This window comes from Lampetra fluviatilis, chromosome 12 (assembly GCF_964198595.1).
Source record: "Lampetra fluviatilis chromosome 12, kcLamFluv1.1, whole genome shotgun sequence".
Lineage (NCBI taxonomy): Eukaryota > Metazoa > Chordata > Hyperoartia > Petromyzontiformes > Petromyzontidae > Lampetra > Lampetra fluviatilis.
In genome coordinates, this window is record NC_136286.1 from 13654642 (window position 1) to 13671505 (window position 16864).

At 42.5% G+C, this 16864-nt stretch overlaps 1 protein-coding gene across 1 annotated transcript in view; it reads left to right on the plus strand.

Moving 5' to 3' along the window:
• The first annotated feature begins 267 nt into the window (after positions 1 to 267).
• The window catches only part of CC2D2A (coiled-coil and C2 domain containing 2A), a 42607-nt gene continuing 26010 nt past the window's right edge, over positions 268 to 16864 (plus strand). The window contains exons 1-12 of the mRNA XM_078861703.1: positions 268 to 493; positions 1804 to 1900; positions 2346 to 2393; positions 2521 to 2589; positions 3910 to 3982; positions 4309 to 4382; positions 5080 to 5178; positions 8675 to 8761; positions 11258 to 11425; positions 14339 to 14558; positions 14853 to 14989; positions 15512 to 15847. Of these exons, the coding sequence (XP_078717829.1) occupies positions 483 to 493; positions 1804 to 1900; positions 2346 to 2393; positions 2521 to 2589; positions 3910 to 3982; positions 4309 to 4382; positions 5080 to 5178; positions 8675 to 8761; positions 11258 to 11425; positions 14339 to 14558; positions 14853 to 14989; positions 15512 to 15847 (1419 nt within the window). The 5' untranslated portion in view covers positions 268 to 482. The remainder of the gene's footprint in view (positions 494 to 1803; positions 1901 to 2345; positions 2394 to 2520; positions 2590 to 3909; positions 3983 to 4308; positions 4383 to 5079; positions 5179 to 8674; positions 8762 to 11257; positions 11426 to 14338; positions 14559 to 14852; positions 14990 to 15511; positions 15848 to 16864) is intronic.

Genomic DNA, 16864 nt, shown 5'->3' on the forward strand with positions numbered 1-16864 from the left:
TCAGCTGAGCCAGGCAGGCTTGAACCAACGCTGGGTGACCTGCTGGGTGACCTGCCGGGTGGCTTTAGAGGCAATGACTGATTTCAACATTCAATGTCTCATTCGTTTCAATATTCAGACCTGCCAGTCACGCCCCCCCCCCCCCCCGGGTCGCGGAGCGCTCTCTCGCCTCTCGTCGTTTACGTTTCCGATTACGACCCAACCGGAAGCGCTCGCGGAATTCTGGGAGCAAGATGCCCCCCCCCCACCGGAAGTGTCTCCATGGAGACGGCGTGCGGCTACTGCATGGGTGGCCCTCACATTCGCCTTCTCCCTGCTGCTCTCTCCTCCCTATCTCCTCTCTCTCTCCCCTCTCTCTCTCTCTCCGCTGACTCAGCTTCTCTCGCCGTTGCTGTCTCTCGGTGGTTCCCTCGCGAGGCCGCCCGTCCGCGGTGAAGAGTGACGGCCCCGGGGCTGACGGAGCGGCGGCGGAGCGCGCAGCGATGAGCTCGGAGTAGGTTGAGGAGCGGCCTCCACGCGTCACGCTGCTGCGGCTGCTGCTGCTGCGGTGGTCGCCGTTTTAGTTTTGTTTTAAGTTCCAAGCCACGTTTTGAATGTTCACTTGTTAGGGGCCGTCCATAAATGACGTCACGCGATTTTTGACGATTTTGACCCCCCCCTCTCGTCACACGGCGTCACAAAAAGTCAGACCCCCCCTCAAATATGATGTCACAAAGCTCTGCCCCCCCCCAAAATAAAACATGCTTCAAATCGCTTTAAACTATTGTGATTGTAGTGCGTATTTAATGTGGCGCTGTACTCTGATGTTGTAGGAGAAAACATTAAAAAGTATATTTAATTAAGTAGAACGTGTTTATATTTAAAGTTGCGCATTTTGATGTGACGTCACAAATGTGTGACCCCCCCCCCTAGGTGCGTGACATCATTTATGGACGACCTCTTATGCTGCAATGTCCCCGTTCTGCTTCTTAGTCATTGAGCGCACGCTGTGCGGATACCGAGCCACGACTGGGCATGTGTGCAAAAGAGCTTTATAGCTGATCGGATTGTTTTGATTCAGACGATGACACGATGGGTCGTTCCATATTAATATTTTTGGAAATTGCCACATTTTTTTATGATGAGGATACATAAATTGGTTTATGTTACACAATGACAGCTTTCTCGAGCCCAAACTAAGTTCTGATTCTTTTTGGAGTCTTGACATTTTTTTGGTATTTTGTCATCCTCTGTAAATATTAAGAAATTCCAGCTTGAACCTCAATGAATTGATAAGTTGGTCAAAAAAGTCAGGTGCTGCTTAATAAAGTTATTCACTTTAAATGCACACATGCAGTGTATGAAATGGCCAACGTGCCATTGTGTATATATAACATGTCCAACATGTGCAGTATATAAAATGACCAACATGGCTAAGTTCACATCTCTTACTGTTCAAGTTTTCCGCACATCCGATGACAATGGTTGGCTACATACGGTACAAAAGAAGATCAACATACATATAGTGTTCGATCAAACATTCTTATCTCATAGAAAACATGATGGTTAAAGCTGAGTTTATGGCTTTAGTGTACATGAATCACTGAATATTAATTTTGCCTTTAAATCCAGTGTAACAATTTTTTTTAAACAACTGCAATTCTAACAGTGAATCAAATTCCACGTGTGCTCTCTGAAATAACAATGCAATGTTAAATAAGCTGAAAAATATTGTTTCGAAAACAACAAAGTTACTGCAGAGCTTACGGTAAAAGCGTGCTCGTACTTGCAGCAATGTAAATGCTGTTCACTGTCTTCTGCCAGAGAAATTCGGGAGAGGTTGCGGCTGCGGCTGCGTCAGAAAAACCTGCAGAGCAGTGGCCACGCGGCGAGGAGTGCTGTGAACACGGCTGACACCCAGGTGAGTGGGCAGCACACGAAGTAAGTAGTCAGGCGATGTCTCTCAAGCATTCCCACTTGTGTAGGTATCTCTCAGGGTTGTAGTGCGTCTTAGTTGCAGGACTTTATTACTGTCACAATGTTACATTGCTATCACGGTGCGATTGGATAATTTACGCGAGTGCTCGTTCACGTGAAATTGTTTTTGTCGTTTGGAGTTTTGTTTTATTGATTCGTGGGACTGTCCAAAGTGCAATAAACATTTTCTCTCATGATAGCTATAACATACGTTCCACCATTGTGGTTCATTGCTCAGTTATTTAATTTCGAAAGCAGAAAGATAAAAATAAATGGCAACAATTATTTGTTTTGGAAAATGTAATGCATTTGCAATCATTAAACCACTGCCTTTTTCTGATGTGAAGTGTTAGAATTTGTAAATATACTGGAACTGTTTATTGTTGCAGGTACAGGAATATGTGGAAGAAGAAGCTGTGGAAAATCTGGCGGGCAAGGTTTGTATTTGTTTTGTTGTAGAGACAGGTATTGTTGCTGTGCTCGAATGATTGCAAGTCACTGTGAGTGAAGGATAGCTCACAATGCGGCTCGTAAAAGTAGTGCTGCTAATGTGCCGATTTGCAGGATGACGAGGAGCAGGTGGACAAGCTAAAGCAGACCCTCGCTGCCAGGCGGCGGCAAAGAAAATCTCAGGTGAGGCTGTGCAACGGTTCACGTGGAACCTTTGGTAAGCGCTCGGCTCAATGTCTTATCTAAGAGAAAGGGCATGTGCTTATACGCCTTTGTAACCTCTGCTCTGTGTTACAGCTTTTCATGTTTACAATGAGCACATGTGGACTGTGCAATGTCTAAATTGTACTTTTGGTGTTGCCTGACAACACCCACAGCCATTATTGTTTGAAATATTTTCCAAATGCCACCAGGTCATGCAGTGTGGGAGTCCTGCTCAGTGGTTTGTATCACACTGCATCAGGGCGATCAGAACTTCCTGGGCCTGTGCCCATAAGATGCTTCTTGAGGACATCTGTAGAGTGACCGAGTGGGTGCTGCTACATATCTCCAGGTGGAAGTTTAGGGTCGATGTCGTTGCATCTTCCTCGGCAGTCTAAGAGAGCCGGCATGCTGCTCCCTCCGCCGCTGGTATGGTTTTGCCAGGGAAACCTAACAGTACAGTAAAGGGTGTCAGTGCTTCAGGTTATACAAAAATATAAGGTTTAGGTAAAGATGGATTTTTGTAGGTATTGACAACAGTCTTTCTCCCCTCCCCATCCCTGCAGCATACAGTAGTTAGGAGTATGTTTCCCCTGTGTATGCCCGTGCAGAATTAGGCTGTGGGGTTGGGTCTTGTTGTAGATAGTTAGGCAGCCATATTGGGAGTGGATTTCCATAGTCTAGTTGCTGACATACTACTCAGTGCTCCACAAGCTCAAGGACTCAGCTGGTTGTTATCCATGTCATATAACTTTGTATGGAAACCGAGTGAGGGAGAGCCAGAGCATCTATTTATCGGTACATGCGGAGGTGGGACAGCCATCCAGAGAAGTTATCTCACGAGTCTGGTAGCATCTGGAGACTATACCTAACAGTAAAAGCGGTAGGTGCGGCCAAGTCTATAAAATCCATCTTTACTTAAGAACTAAATCAGAGAAATAATTTAGAAAAATGGTAAACATGTGCCAGGCTAAAAGCACTGTTATTTATAGCCTGTGCTGTACAGAATTTCAAATGTGTTAGCCGCTTGAAAGACAATGATGCGTTTTTGTAATACCACACAAATGCGTAAACTCGTGCAATGTCTGTCAATATCAGTCCCTGTGACATTTCTTCCACATCAAGTTCATCTTATTGTCTACCAACTGATGGATATATGCTGCTATGCACTTGCATTACTTCACTTATCAACAGATGTCTGATTTAGTTCACAGTGTGATATTTTCTTACAATAGGCTGGTGATGAGGCCCTGGAGAAGAGTGCATTTAGTAATAATGAGTGGATGTTTCTGGTCGGTGCAGTTTGTGGACCATGTAGAAGATTTGACCTCTAAGGAGGTTGTGGAAGAATCATCTTTTGTGAAAACTCGGCCTGGTATGAATACCTGTTGATTCATCAGGTTCAGGTTATAATAATTTTTCATACATTTTTAAGTGATCACGTGTGCCTTTTCATACACAATAGCTGCTCGGTAATATGATGACCAATACAAATTTAATCTCAGCTGTTGCACCTTCTGCTTTTTAATCCTGTTATTGATTAAATTTTTTAACCATTTTGAAATCTATATATTCATTATATTGTGGTATTTGTACCCATGTATATATAGTAGATAACTGCTTACTAAACTGACTAATATTAACTCAAAGTCCAAGGATTGCAAAATCTCTTCTTGTTTTTATTATTGACCTTTTTTCCAGTCCCTTCTCTAGAGAGTACTGCACTTGTTATGAGCATGAGGGAAAGGATGCGAGAGAAAATGATAGCAGCAAAGGTATGCAAGTTAGCATGCGTTAAGTTGACGTACACATTCACAGTGGTAATAATTTATGACATCTGGCGTAAACTGTGACCGCTATGTTTAATTTGGCGAACACTTCATTTGTGCACAAACTCTATACCACAGCTTAACACACTCTAACACACTCTTAATCAGCGCCATACACATTGCTATCATCTAGCTCCTGATCGTGTTCAATACTTATTGCTTACCATGTGTTTGAGGCGGACTGTAATTGACTGCTTTGCGAGTAGCATTCCCCAACTGTTCTGGATAGACGTGATTACTTTCTGAGTTAAGTGGCTTAAGAAGTAAGTGATGGATAACAACTGTACTATGAGTTATGATGCAACTTTTGATAAATATCCACCTTGAGCATATGACTAAATCAAACGTAATGCACCCAATAACCATCAGATCTCGGAAGCAATGTTGAGCCTGGATAGTAACCCGCATGGGTGACCACCATGTACAACAAGTTTTTATTTGGCTGTGGAGCTGCGTTGTGGGCAGCATGCTAATGTGTGGTCAAATAATCTCCAGAATCCGCTCGGCATCGGGAAGCCCTCATCCAGCTGTGGATTTACAATAGGGCCTTACGTGTGTATGCACATCCATCTTGAACGTGGCCATGTCTTGTTCGCTGTGGCTGTGAGTTTGTTGTAATGAACGGGTGTTTGTGCGGCATCAGAGCAAGGCGGAGAGCTCGCTGAAGGATGAGGAGCGGCGAACTTCCTTGGGGTCTCCTGCGGAACCGAGCCGCCGGAGGAAAACCCGGCTTGATTCCCAGGTACTGTTTATTTAAAACATATTGTGGGTGTGTTTTAATGCTCACCATCCCAAAAAAGAGGGTTGTTCAGACCCCGTGGCAGTATATATATACATGTGTGCATATATGTGTATATATCGACAAAATAAGTAATCCATAGTTTTAAAATATTTTGCCAAAATTCACAGCTTGCTCTATTTTTTGGGATCGACCGCCAAACTCATGTTTGGGAGCCAACAAATTTGAGATTCTGCATTGGAAATGGCCAAAACATGGGAAATCACATTTGCTATTGCGAAATGTTTGAACTATTTATTTATTTGCAAAAGACCATCCAACGTTTACAAGTTCACAGTCATTTTTTGTGTTCAATGAAAAGCTTTTTACTTCATTGAGCATCGTTTATCTAAGAAAGTGTTATAATAGTGATTGGACTGGAGTCAATTCAAGAAGGAAACTGCAAAGCCACTGCGGGATAGATGTGTTCGGAAAATCTCACGATGCTCGAGAAAAATTGGACCTAAGGCACAATAAAAATATAAGTTTTACATATTACTCATTGAAACAGTGTTTGAAGTAAACATTAATAAATGTGAAAGCCACGTCTACATTGCAAGAAGCATCACATTTTCACATAGTACTCTGGTTCGATTAAGGGAAATTGCTTAATATATCCATGGTGTTTTTTTGCCAATGAGATATTGTTTTAATGCAATGGAGCAAAGACAATGTTATAAGAGATACAACAAGAAACAATACAAACAAGATAGTGCAGGCAAGACCAAAAAACAGTTCAATCTAGTCATGACCACAATCACACACACTCCTTGAATACCTGGGAATGTAACATTTTTAGATATCTCCAAAACTGTTTGTGTGTGATGCTAATTGTGGGAAGCGGTGAGGGAGAGATTATGGGCGGCTTGCTTGGTGGTATGTGAAGGATGTCGTCACGCCCACCAGCTGTTCTGAGATGACAGGGATATACCAAAAGAATGCTGGCTATTATACTGGGACAGCCTTCTCTTCCTAGAGACACATGAAGGAAAATAGTGCAACCAATTTGAATAAACTTTTCATATAAAAACAGAATAAAATTACACATTTCTGAAAATATTCCACATTATAACCTTAAGAGGTGTATTGTTTATACTTTGGTCAAACTGGGTGTTTTAAACCAATTTATATGATCCTAATATGGTATATTCGAAAACGTTTTGCTATCTGGATTCATGCCTGCCTGGCTTTATTTATGATGTACCGAGCAAGTGTGTTCACGGTGGTAACGTCACATCTGCGTGATGACATCATCCATATCCCACAGCGTTAGCCAGGTTCACGCATTGGCTTTGCGTCATACCTCCCCTGCTAGCCACCCTCCATCCCCAGCCATGTATCCTGTGCAAATATGATAGAGGAGCAAGGTGAGGGAGGGAAATAGAGGGAGGACGAGATTGAGAGGGGTGGGGAGAGAGTGAAAGAGCTTTAAACAGAGAGGAAAGGTAGAGCGAGTGAAATGGCAAGAGGAGAGCGAGGGAAAGCGACAAGCTGTGGGAGGGAGGATTAGGGAGAGATAAGAGAGATGGACACAGATAAGGGAGAGGTGGGAATAAGGAGACTGAGGGTGAGAGATGAGAGAGAAACCACGAGAGCGATAGGGAGAAGCTGGTGTGATACAGTGGAGGGAAGAGGGGAATACAATATAGAGGGGAGGGAGAAGAGGGGACAGGAATAGAAAAACAGAAACTGAGACAAAACGATAAATAGAGATACTTTGGGACATGCGGTACAGAAAAGGCAAGAGATATTGAGAGAGGCAGGGCTGTTTTTAAGATAAAAAAAAAGTTTTGCTGACTGGGTGGGACAGATGGACGGTCACGTCCAAAGGAACTGCAGGTTGCTAGTCTAATTAAAACAAAAACTGATTTTGTAGGCATGTAGTGATATCTTGGGTGGTCACAGATAACTATCAGCTTACATAGTGCTTGCATAATTGTAGTCGCTCAAGTTAAATTGTACCTTGTCTTGTATAGTAGATTGGAAGATGTGCGTACAGTATTCGCAACAAACTCTTTGTCATTCGGCTACCATTATATCACTCAATGTTCAAAGGAGAATGGATTGGAAAACTTGCTCACACTTTTAGCCACGAATGAGAAACTCGCACCCATTGCTCCTGGATGTTTAGTTTGCATGACAAGCACCACACCATGTTAGGATGAAGAGTTGCTTTTGTGTACTAAATAGTACACGTTTTTTTTCAGCTCTAAAGGGAAAATGTCTCGAAGACTTGGTTATTTAGTCATGATACATTTTTATGTGCATTGTGGTCATTGCATATGAGTGCATTTAGAATAATGTTAATCAGTAAAACATGAGTCACAGGCTTGGCATGCATGCATCAGTTGAGACTTCATTGGCAAGGAATATGCTGTTGTTATAAAGTCCTCGAGGCTTTCATTTTTAAAATAAATAAGTTTATTTGGTCATATTTGTACCACACAATTAGTTAAATAGTGGAATTGTCGTTCAGAGAATCTCAGCATAAGATACTGTGAAGGTCAATAACCTTGCTTTTGGCTGGTTAATGCACTAAATTCGATTTCCAAAACAAATGCTGCACTGTCATTCCATTGTATTGTCCCTTCTAAGTGTCAATTCCAATGTGCAGCTGATACAACACAAGGAGTTATTTATCCAGCAGTAGATAGCGTGGCTAGTGATGGACAGGAACTTCAAATTGTTCGTGGATTGATTAGATTGGAGTGCTTCAAACTTAAAATGTGGGACCATTTCACAGCAACCAAAGTAAAATGGGTTTTAGTTGTTCAACTGTGGCCTCCGTTAAGATCTTAGAATCCCATTGATGGTGACGCTTGGGTTTATTATTATGGGTCAACAGGACACTCGAGTTTGTTGATATTCTTATCCATGATTGTTTTCACACCATTTATTTTATGTTGAAAAATCGATGGGATTGTTTGTGTTCACCTAAAACAGTGATATAAACATCACGTACAATCGTATTATCCATGCATTAACTAGGATAGTGGGGCTATGGTTATAAAATGTTGCTTTCCTCTGCCATCAAATATGACTGTATAGAAGAGCATTGTTACATTGTCCCCCACAGACTCAACCACACTTAAATTTCGATTTAAAGCTTTCGTGACTGCAGGGATTCATCTTCTTGGTTCTTTCGGTAAAGTCACGTAGAAGGGAAGTAATAAAATAATAAAAATAAAACATAATAAAATAATTCTCACGACGTTTCGGCCACAACGCAAGCAGCCGTCCTCAGGTGGAGAACAGGTCCGTCAAGTAGACGGCTGCTTGCGTTGTGGCCGAAACGTCGTGAAAATTATTTTATTATGTTTTATTTGTATTATTTTATTACTTCCCTTCTACGTGACTTTACCGAAAGAACCAAGAAGATCAACCACACTGCTTGATATGCTCATTAAAGATCCACCATCACTGATGACCCTTAAAGTGTCTGGGTTTGTCTAATCCCCAGCGTGATGATGATGATGATGACGACGACGAAGATGATCCTGCAGCTCAGATGAAATTCCAGAAACTGGTCAGCAAGGTCAAAGCCAAGGTATTGCCTTGCTACAACTGAGGGATCGGATTGACGACGTATTCACTCTCATTATGTCTTCCCATTTGTTCTCCTTGTCATTAGCCCACTCTGCTAAAGACCAGCAGTCAATGTTAAGTATAAAATTGATGGGACCATGGTGTTCTGCAGACAAGTTTTGGAGTGCCAGGCTTAAATGACACAGCTAAGAGCATGACCATTCCTTACTTCTTCTTGCCATGAGCTCTGAGTGTGTTTAAGACCAGAAGTTAACGTAGACTGTGGAAGTTAGGGGACCATCAGATTGTGGGAACACGTTTTGGACTGTCAGACTCATATGGCACAAACGAGAAACCCAGGGAGTTGTTCTCACTTGAGGGCCCAACATTTCCTAATCGGGACATTCAAAAATCTATATTTCACGGTTTAATAGCGCAAGCTCCCCTGCATGTGGATTTTAAAGCTGACATAAGAGAGTTTACAAGCTGGGTCCCATACATTTACAAGCTGGCATGGAAAACATTTACAAGATATTGCACATTTAGCAGCCAGTCTGCATGCCTGTTTCATATTAATGTTGTTATTAAGGGTTGGGAATTGTGCTGTGTCATACAGGTTTTGCATTAAGCTTCATACATAAGATATGCCCTTTGTTTAGCAATGAGCAACTGTCTTTTAGCACCCTTCATCAGGCCAAATCAGTGTAATTATTGCCATTACAGGCAAGCAGATGGAATTATAATCACAGCACATGAGTAGCGCCACAATGTGTTATTGGTTAAAGAGGAATGCTCAGCATTGGTGAGTGTGATGAAAATGCTAATAATAGGGCATCACTGTTAAACGTCTTGTGGACATAAAGTGTTAAAAAAGTGAAGAAAAACAACAAATTATAAAAAAATTTGAGGGCATCCCTCGATATACCGATTTGCCCCTGGAAAGTTGTCCATAAGGTGACATTTTTTATATCGAACCCTATTTTCCCATTGACTTCCATTATATAATTGTAGATGCCTTCCTATGGAACAAAGTTCTGCCCGAAGATGTAATAAAATCACACTTAAGAAGGCAGCAAACCTCTTTTTAAGCACATTTAATGGAAAATCGATCATTGTATCATAAAATACATACAATACTCAATATAGTTAGTGAAATAAAAATACTGCACACTATTTGCATCCAAGGTAATTGCTTTACAGTCTCTTTTTTCACTTCTGCTGTTACTTGCACTTGATGGCCTTTCTCCAGACATGTTGACTTACTCTTTGGTTTTTTCGGTAAATAAATTAAATCACGACGTTTCGGAGGCAACACAAGCTTCCGTCTTCAGGTGGCACCGTCACAGCAAAATTACTGTATAAAATGTTGACTTACTTTTCCTGAAGTGAGAAGGTTGAAAAAAGTGTGAAATCTTGCACAGTAATAGTACCATGCGTGGTTCACCACAAAAAGCTGAACCAAAACGAGCTGAGCTTGGGTGGTGTGAAGAGCATGGGAAACCAGTACAGTGTAAAGAGTGCGCGGCGCAGACCACCTGCAGCAGCATGAAATGCACTCTAGGACAAATGACAAACCCATGCGTTGTTCCATTCTTTCCCCCCCCCCCCCCCCCCAAATTGTATCATTTAAAGATTAACATTTCCATAAATGCAAATTTAACGTTATATATTCCTAATTCATTCCCTCTTCTATAAGTTACGTTATCGCAACATTCTATATGGGGTTGCCGGTGTAATGAGGCATGACTCATCTCATTGTTAATATTATAGAAACAATCACACTGAATTCATGCAAACTTAAATTGAGATTAACACAGATGAATAAAAACAAATTTAGATTGTCCAAACATGGGTTTTCTGGTACAATTAATGATTTCCTTCATGCTCTCAAAATCAGTGAATCTTAAAAATTGTCAGTGAACTCTTAAGAAGACTGAAGAGAATGGGATAGGATAGCAGTTGAAAAGTTATTGGTACAAATCTCACTTTTTAGCTTAGAATGTGGGGGCAAATGATGTTGGCAATTGTTCAGACCAAACATGCACACCCACACGAAGTTAATTAACTTTTCATTACTGCCTTCACACACTTGCAAATATACTTTTACCTCTTAACTTCCCTAGAATGAGATTGCGATTAAAGAGGTCGTTGTGGACAGTTCCCTTTTAATACTATTTCCCTATCTCCTCTTCAATATCCCATAGCTGTTGCAGAGTCACATCGAATCTGAAAGGTTCGCTCTTACAGTATCTCATCATATGGCTTCAATTCCTTTTTTAATAACCTGCCCTTTTCATCCTCCACAAGTGTCCCACACACCGTAAACTCCCTCTTCATAATTATGTCTGCAATGCTTTCTTTCCACGTTGTTTACTCACAAGGAACATGTCAAATACATGTCCGAAAGAAGAAAGTTACAAACCAATAAATGAGTGCATTACCGTGCGTTCTTTCTGAAAGACGAGCACGCATGGTAACAAGATCCCTCCCTGGCACTGACGTGATTGAGTGCTCACAGAGCAAGAAGGCACAGGCGGTGGGGGAGGCTGCTGCGCCCAGCCGGGAGGAGTCCTTCAACTTCTTCACGGCCACGTTCGAGGCGGAGCGGCCACCTCGTGACGGGGCTCGGGCACGGGCCGAGGGGAGCGAAGGAGCTGCTGTGGCCGACAGAGAGGCTGCGGAGCAGGTTTTTCTCATTTTGTATAGGTTAAAACATTTACTGCTCAATTGTCTGCCTCCTCAAATGAGGAATGGGGCAGCAGTTACGTCCATCTGTGGCCCCTGACCTAGCAGAGGAAAAATTCTACATTCCCAGGGACCATTTTTTCTTCTGTATGATGATTTTTTTTGTTGACCATAAAGTGGTACCTATTTTATTGCCGATGGATGGATGATGGGCTGAGTTGATTCCTGACTGAAATTTGAATGAACAACCCTCCAAACGAGAGTTGAGTGCTATAACCAGTACCACGTGGTCAGCTACACATATGTTATCTGCCAGAAGCAGGAAATCAACATTTTTTTATCTTAAAATGCTCAACTCATTGAATTACATTATATCCATTCACATGTAAAACTGCGTGACCTGTGTTCATAGGAACTTCCGCTCTCTCAGTTGTAGTGAGTGCAATAAAAAAATTAGTTTCCACCAAAACATGTATTTATTCACTTATTCTAGTTTTGGCTTCATTCCAATCGTGCTGTTCGTCTTAAAAATTGCACAGTGACCATGGAGATTCACTCACATGCCACTCATTACACTCTTGTACCTCTGGCAGTGAGGTACTTTTGGCAAGAGATTAAGCCCACGTAAAATATGACTTTAGGTCACGCTCTAGTTGTTGACACATACATTTGACGGTTGGGCATGTGAACACGTTGACCTAAATCTGGTGAGTGTCAGTTCCTCTTTGTCATTTAAACTGATTGTTTGTGGAGAACATTAAGAATGGCTAACATAACTTTGACAAAATGGTGCGTTTGAAACGTCGTGATCCATAATTTTTTTCTACCTACGTGACTTTACCGAAAGAACCAAAGAGTTTGGATTCCTGTAGTCACGTAAGCTTCAAATCAAGATTCTACTAAATTTCATCTTTCCTTTGGGGTTGATAATATCAACAGCGATCATCTTATTGAGAGACTGGATATCCATCAAGGTGAGCACTGCTCCATTGATTGGGCATTGGAGACACTTTATCTTGACTTCAGTTGCATAAAACATGATAACAGTAGTGACATTTTACTTACTTTATTATCTTCACCAGTTAAAGCTAATGGAATACTAATTTAAGGTACTTTATGGAACTAGCTATTGATATGTGTTAACATTTTTTTGTCTTGCATCTGAAATAATTTTGACCTTTTAAATTATTAAGATTTGACCATTGTATTCGCAGTGAATAATCATTGAATACTGCACAATACGACATAGATATACGCACAAACACATACACTTTCTCACACATGCACACATGACAACATTCCCACACAAAGTAACACACGAGAACAATTACACACACTTCCACACACTCGCAAATAAGTGCGTGCACACAATCACACATTGCTTAACAAACATGAATCATGTAAATATATTTACCTCAGCCACAGACCAGCTGAACGCGTGGAGCGATGATGTCACAGCAGCCATGTTCCATCGCGACTTCAAGCTGGCCATTTTGCATGGGGGTTGTAATCTGGGCAGCGAATTGAATGGCTTGGCGACTACTGCCCTGTGCCCAGCTTTGCTATCTCGTTTAGGATATGCAAAATTACTTTCCGTTTTACACGAGAAATTTCGGAGCCGATGACAGTCGCTGCCTGGCAGATTGTACATTCATTTTCTGTTCTCTGACCCCAGATATTGTATAATCATGATGCCTTTGGGTGACCTTCATCTAGCAGGGAGCTGTGTAGATACTTAACATGTCCTATCCAGCCTCTTGCATCATGCAGCTTTTACATTGTACCCTTTAAGCTCTTACATGCAATACACGTTTCTGGCCTCCACATGTTCAATGGTTCACGTGATCTAATTTCTGTTTCTTGTCCGGTTTACATGGGGAGCAGCCTGCGTGTCCCCAGAGACTCAAATCACTAGAGTCGTAACTAATGGGGAGACAGGGTAATGGGGATATGTGGCTATGGTCAGGGAGGGGGATATGGGATCTTGTCTCCCACAGGTCGCAGTGGGGGCGGAAGTGCGAGTTTGGGAGAGTTGACTCATGAGAAGCAGATTCTCACTTGCAGCAGCTGTTGCCGTTTGGGTGAACTGGGAGCATTTCAGGGGATCTGTGGCAGAGCCTGTTCTCCTTGACTGCCTGCTGGCATATTCTCTTACCGTTCATTTCTTTATACCATTTAAGTCGTGGGAGGACTCCCACGGCCGGCTCTTGTGTTGTTTCCACTGATGACCAATCTCCTTGGCTACTCATGGTGTGTATCTTACAAAGCGCCCCTGTCGAGCTAAATGTTGCCTGCCTCTGGTGTGCAATGTCTCGTCATGTTCTGATTTAGGATGATGTCCTTTTCACTAATGCCATAATTGCTTATTGGTTGATATCCAGTTGGGAGTGTTATCGGACGTATCTCTTTGAGGCTCAGGATTATTATTACTTTTGTTTACCCAGGAAAGCCTCGCCGTCGGTAAACGTTGCTGTGTGCAATCCCCAATGAGTAATTTGTAGGTCATTTTTTTACGTTGGGATGTTTGGCCAATACCAGTTAAGTCGTATGTTTCTTTTAGCTATGGCATGAAACCGGATAAGGGGGATAACATGCAATCTCCACATAGAAGGGCACTAGAGTCCAATATCGAACCCAGGCCCTTCTTGCCGTGAGGCACAAGTGTTGCCACTGTACCACCCTACTACCCTGTATAATTCCATTTATTACCAAATTACACTTTTAAGACAATTTACCAGTTAAATCCCATAAAAAAATGTATTTTTTTATGTAAATGTGCTGTTATGCACTTTAGTAGAATACAAAAACAGATTTTTGTTGCCCAACCACAGAAATGTTTTTTGCCATAGCTAGTGCATAATCAGTGTCACACTTGCAATATCCTAATTTTTCCTCTTGTGCGTCGGACATGCAGGAAGAGGCGAGCGAGGAGAGGCCCCTGGTGGCCGAGAGGGCAGGAGATGAGGAAGAGGGGGAGGAGGAGGATGGAGACGAGGCTGAGGATATGGAGAAGCTGATCCTGGGCAACCTCTCTCCCTGGGAGGTTCTGGATGTGGTCCCTGCTGAGTACCAGAGCATCCAGAAGCTCAGCGAGAACGAGCAGAAGATGCTTTACATCCCCAGCGCCATGGCAGGCATGCACACACACTCGTCAACTTGTCTACAACATGAGCTTGTGTTGGTGTTAATCTGACTGTACTGTGGCACAGGCTTTAGGGAAACATAGTTGGACATCTGTAGGACCTCACTCACTGGAATCAATGTGTGGCTGATTAACAATGCTTAAAACCATAAACAGCAAAGAGCATCTCAAGTTTTGTTGTGTGCCACCGCTAGCATTAGGTCCATGGTAATATAACCACCAGGATTTGCGGATAAGAGGATCACAGGTAAGATGATTCTCGTTGTGTCTGTGTATATCTGCACAGTTCCTGCATCACAGAAGATGCCCCCGGATCAGGAAGTGCGGTACCTAGAGGATGAAGGCTTCTACGTCGGGCAGAGGCCCACGGTCACCCTCGCCAACCAGAACATCATGGAGCACCGACTGCTCAAGATGCCCGGGGTCTGTGAACACTCGTGATCTCATGTCTGCATTACCCTGGCAGTCGGGGAGTCTCAGCCTCCAGTTGTACCGCCATGAACTGTGCGACAAGCTATTTGTTTTTAATTATCATTGAAAAACCCCCATCTTTATAAGCTGCTTTTCGTAGCTAATAAGCAGATTGATATGGTTTCATTTGTATTATAAAATGCTGGTTTATGAATGAAATGGTGTAATTTATATTGTAGCAAATCATCTCATCTCTCGTGATGCATTACGACAGCCCTGCAGGTGGAATCCCACAATCCACGGCCACTCAAATATATTACTTTGAAACTCCTTTGCCTCATTTGCATTGTTTTTCACTTGTTTGGGATGTTGCCTCCACGAACAAGTGCATGTAATTCGCATAGACTTTGCATTGAAAATAAGTTGCTGATTCTCGCACGCACGATTCGAAGCTTGTATTCTTAGCATAAGAATTGACATTTGATCAACGAACCGATACATCGTTGCATGACTACTGCCTCTCCGCGCATACAGGGCAAAGAGTGGTTCGGTGACGACGGCCGTGTCTTGGCTCTGCCGGATCCCCTGAAGCCGGAGGCGACGCGCCCACCCGATACGGAGCGGGAGGCGCGGGATCAGGGGCTGGAGCTCATCTTCCAGAAGCCCGAGCTGCAGGAGGTGGACACTCGCGGCGTGACGGCGCCGGGAGCTTGCGGCCGCTGCCAGCTGGACGTGGACGTGTGCGGCGTCACGTTCCTGCACCATGCGCTCTTCAGCCGCGAGCACGCACTCGCCTCCCGCCTCAGCCAGCTGTACGCGCAGTACCTGGCGCGCCAGGAGGAGCGGCGCGCCGACATGCTCGATGACAAGGTGTGGGCGCTGCATCGGGGAGTTTTCGGGCACTGGTTTAATGATAATAACAAAACTATTATTTCATATAGCATCATTCATGCCAACAGCATCCCACAACACTGTACATTGATTATATATAAGGACCAAATCCCATATACGTGGTTGGCTATGCATGGTGTGGAAGAAGCCACACATACGTACCAAGCAAATAAAAATTACCTGAGGATGCTTGGTGCAGTTTCAAACAAAACATCGCATCGAATTGCAAGTTTTTTTAGCTATAAGAGTTTATTTTTACTTACCGGTGAGCTGAAACAATAATCGTTGTACATTAGACGAATCAATTTATTTGGCTATGTCGGCTGCTGGAGGGCTACGTAACAAGATATTGTCCAGATCATTGTGGCCTCATACAAACATTTATTACGAATCATAACATTGCTACATTAAGTAAAGAACATCGCCATTGATAGTGTAACTTATGTTAACCTTCGTGTTAAATGTACTTAGATGTTTATCAGCACTTTACCTGATAGGCCTGTGTTTTAGACACCCATTGTTAAACTAGCTTTTCAAGTATAGAGATTTGATGGTCTGAGACTGGTAACCAATTATTGCATTCTTTGAATTCGATTTAAAAAAAATTGGAAATTCCAAATCTGATAATGAAACAAATAGTTTTGATTGATGTTCGATGGATACTTTTTTCAGAGTACATGACCGATATGGTCTTCGTGTAAATAGAGGGGCCTATTGAAGTGAGTTCAGAGAGGATATCTGTGATGTTATCTTCTGGAGCTCACGACACAGGTTGGTGCACTGAGCTTGGAGAGGTCTGAATGGAAATATCTTCATCTCATGATATAATGCCAATAGCATGATGAGAATATCGTTTGGCGAAAAGAAAGCTACATTTGTACATATAAAATATAAGATTTTATTGGTATCCATGCAGACATTGGACATGTGAATACTGTTAAACAGGTTAGTGCGTTTATAAATGCGCGTGAGCTCTGCTTACCAGTTTTATGTTTC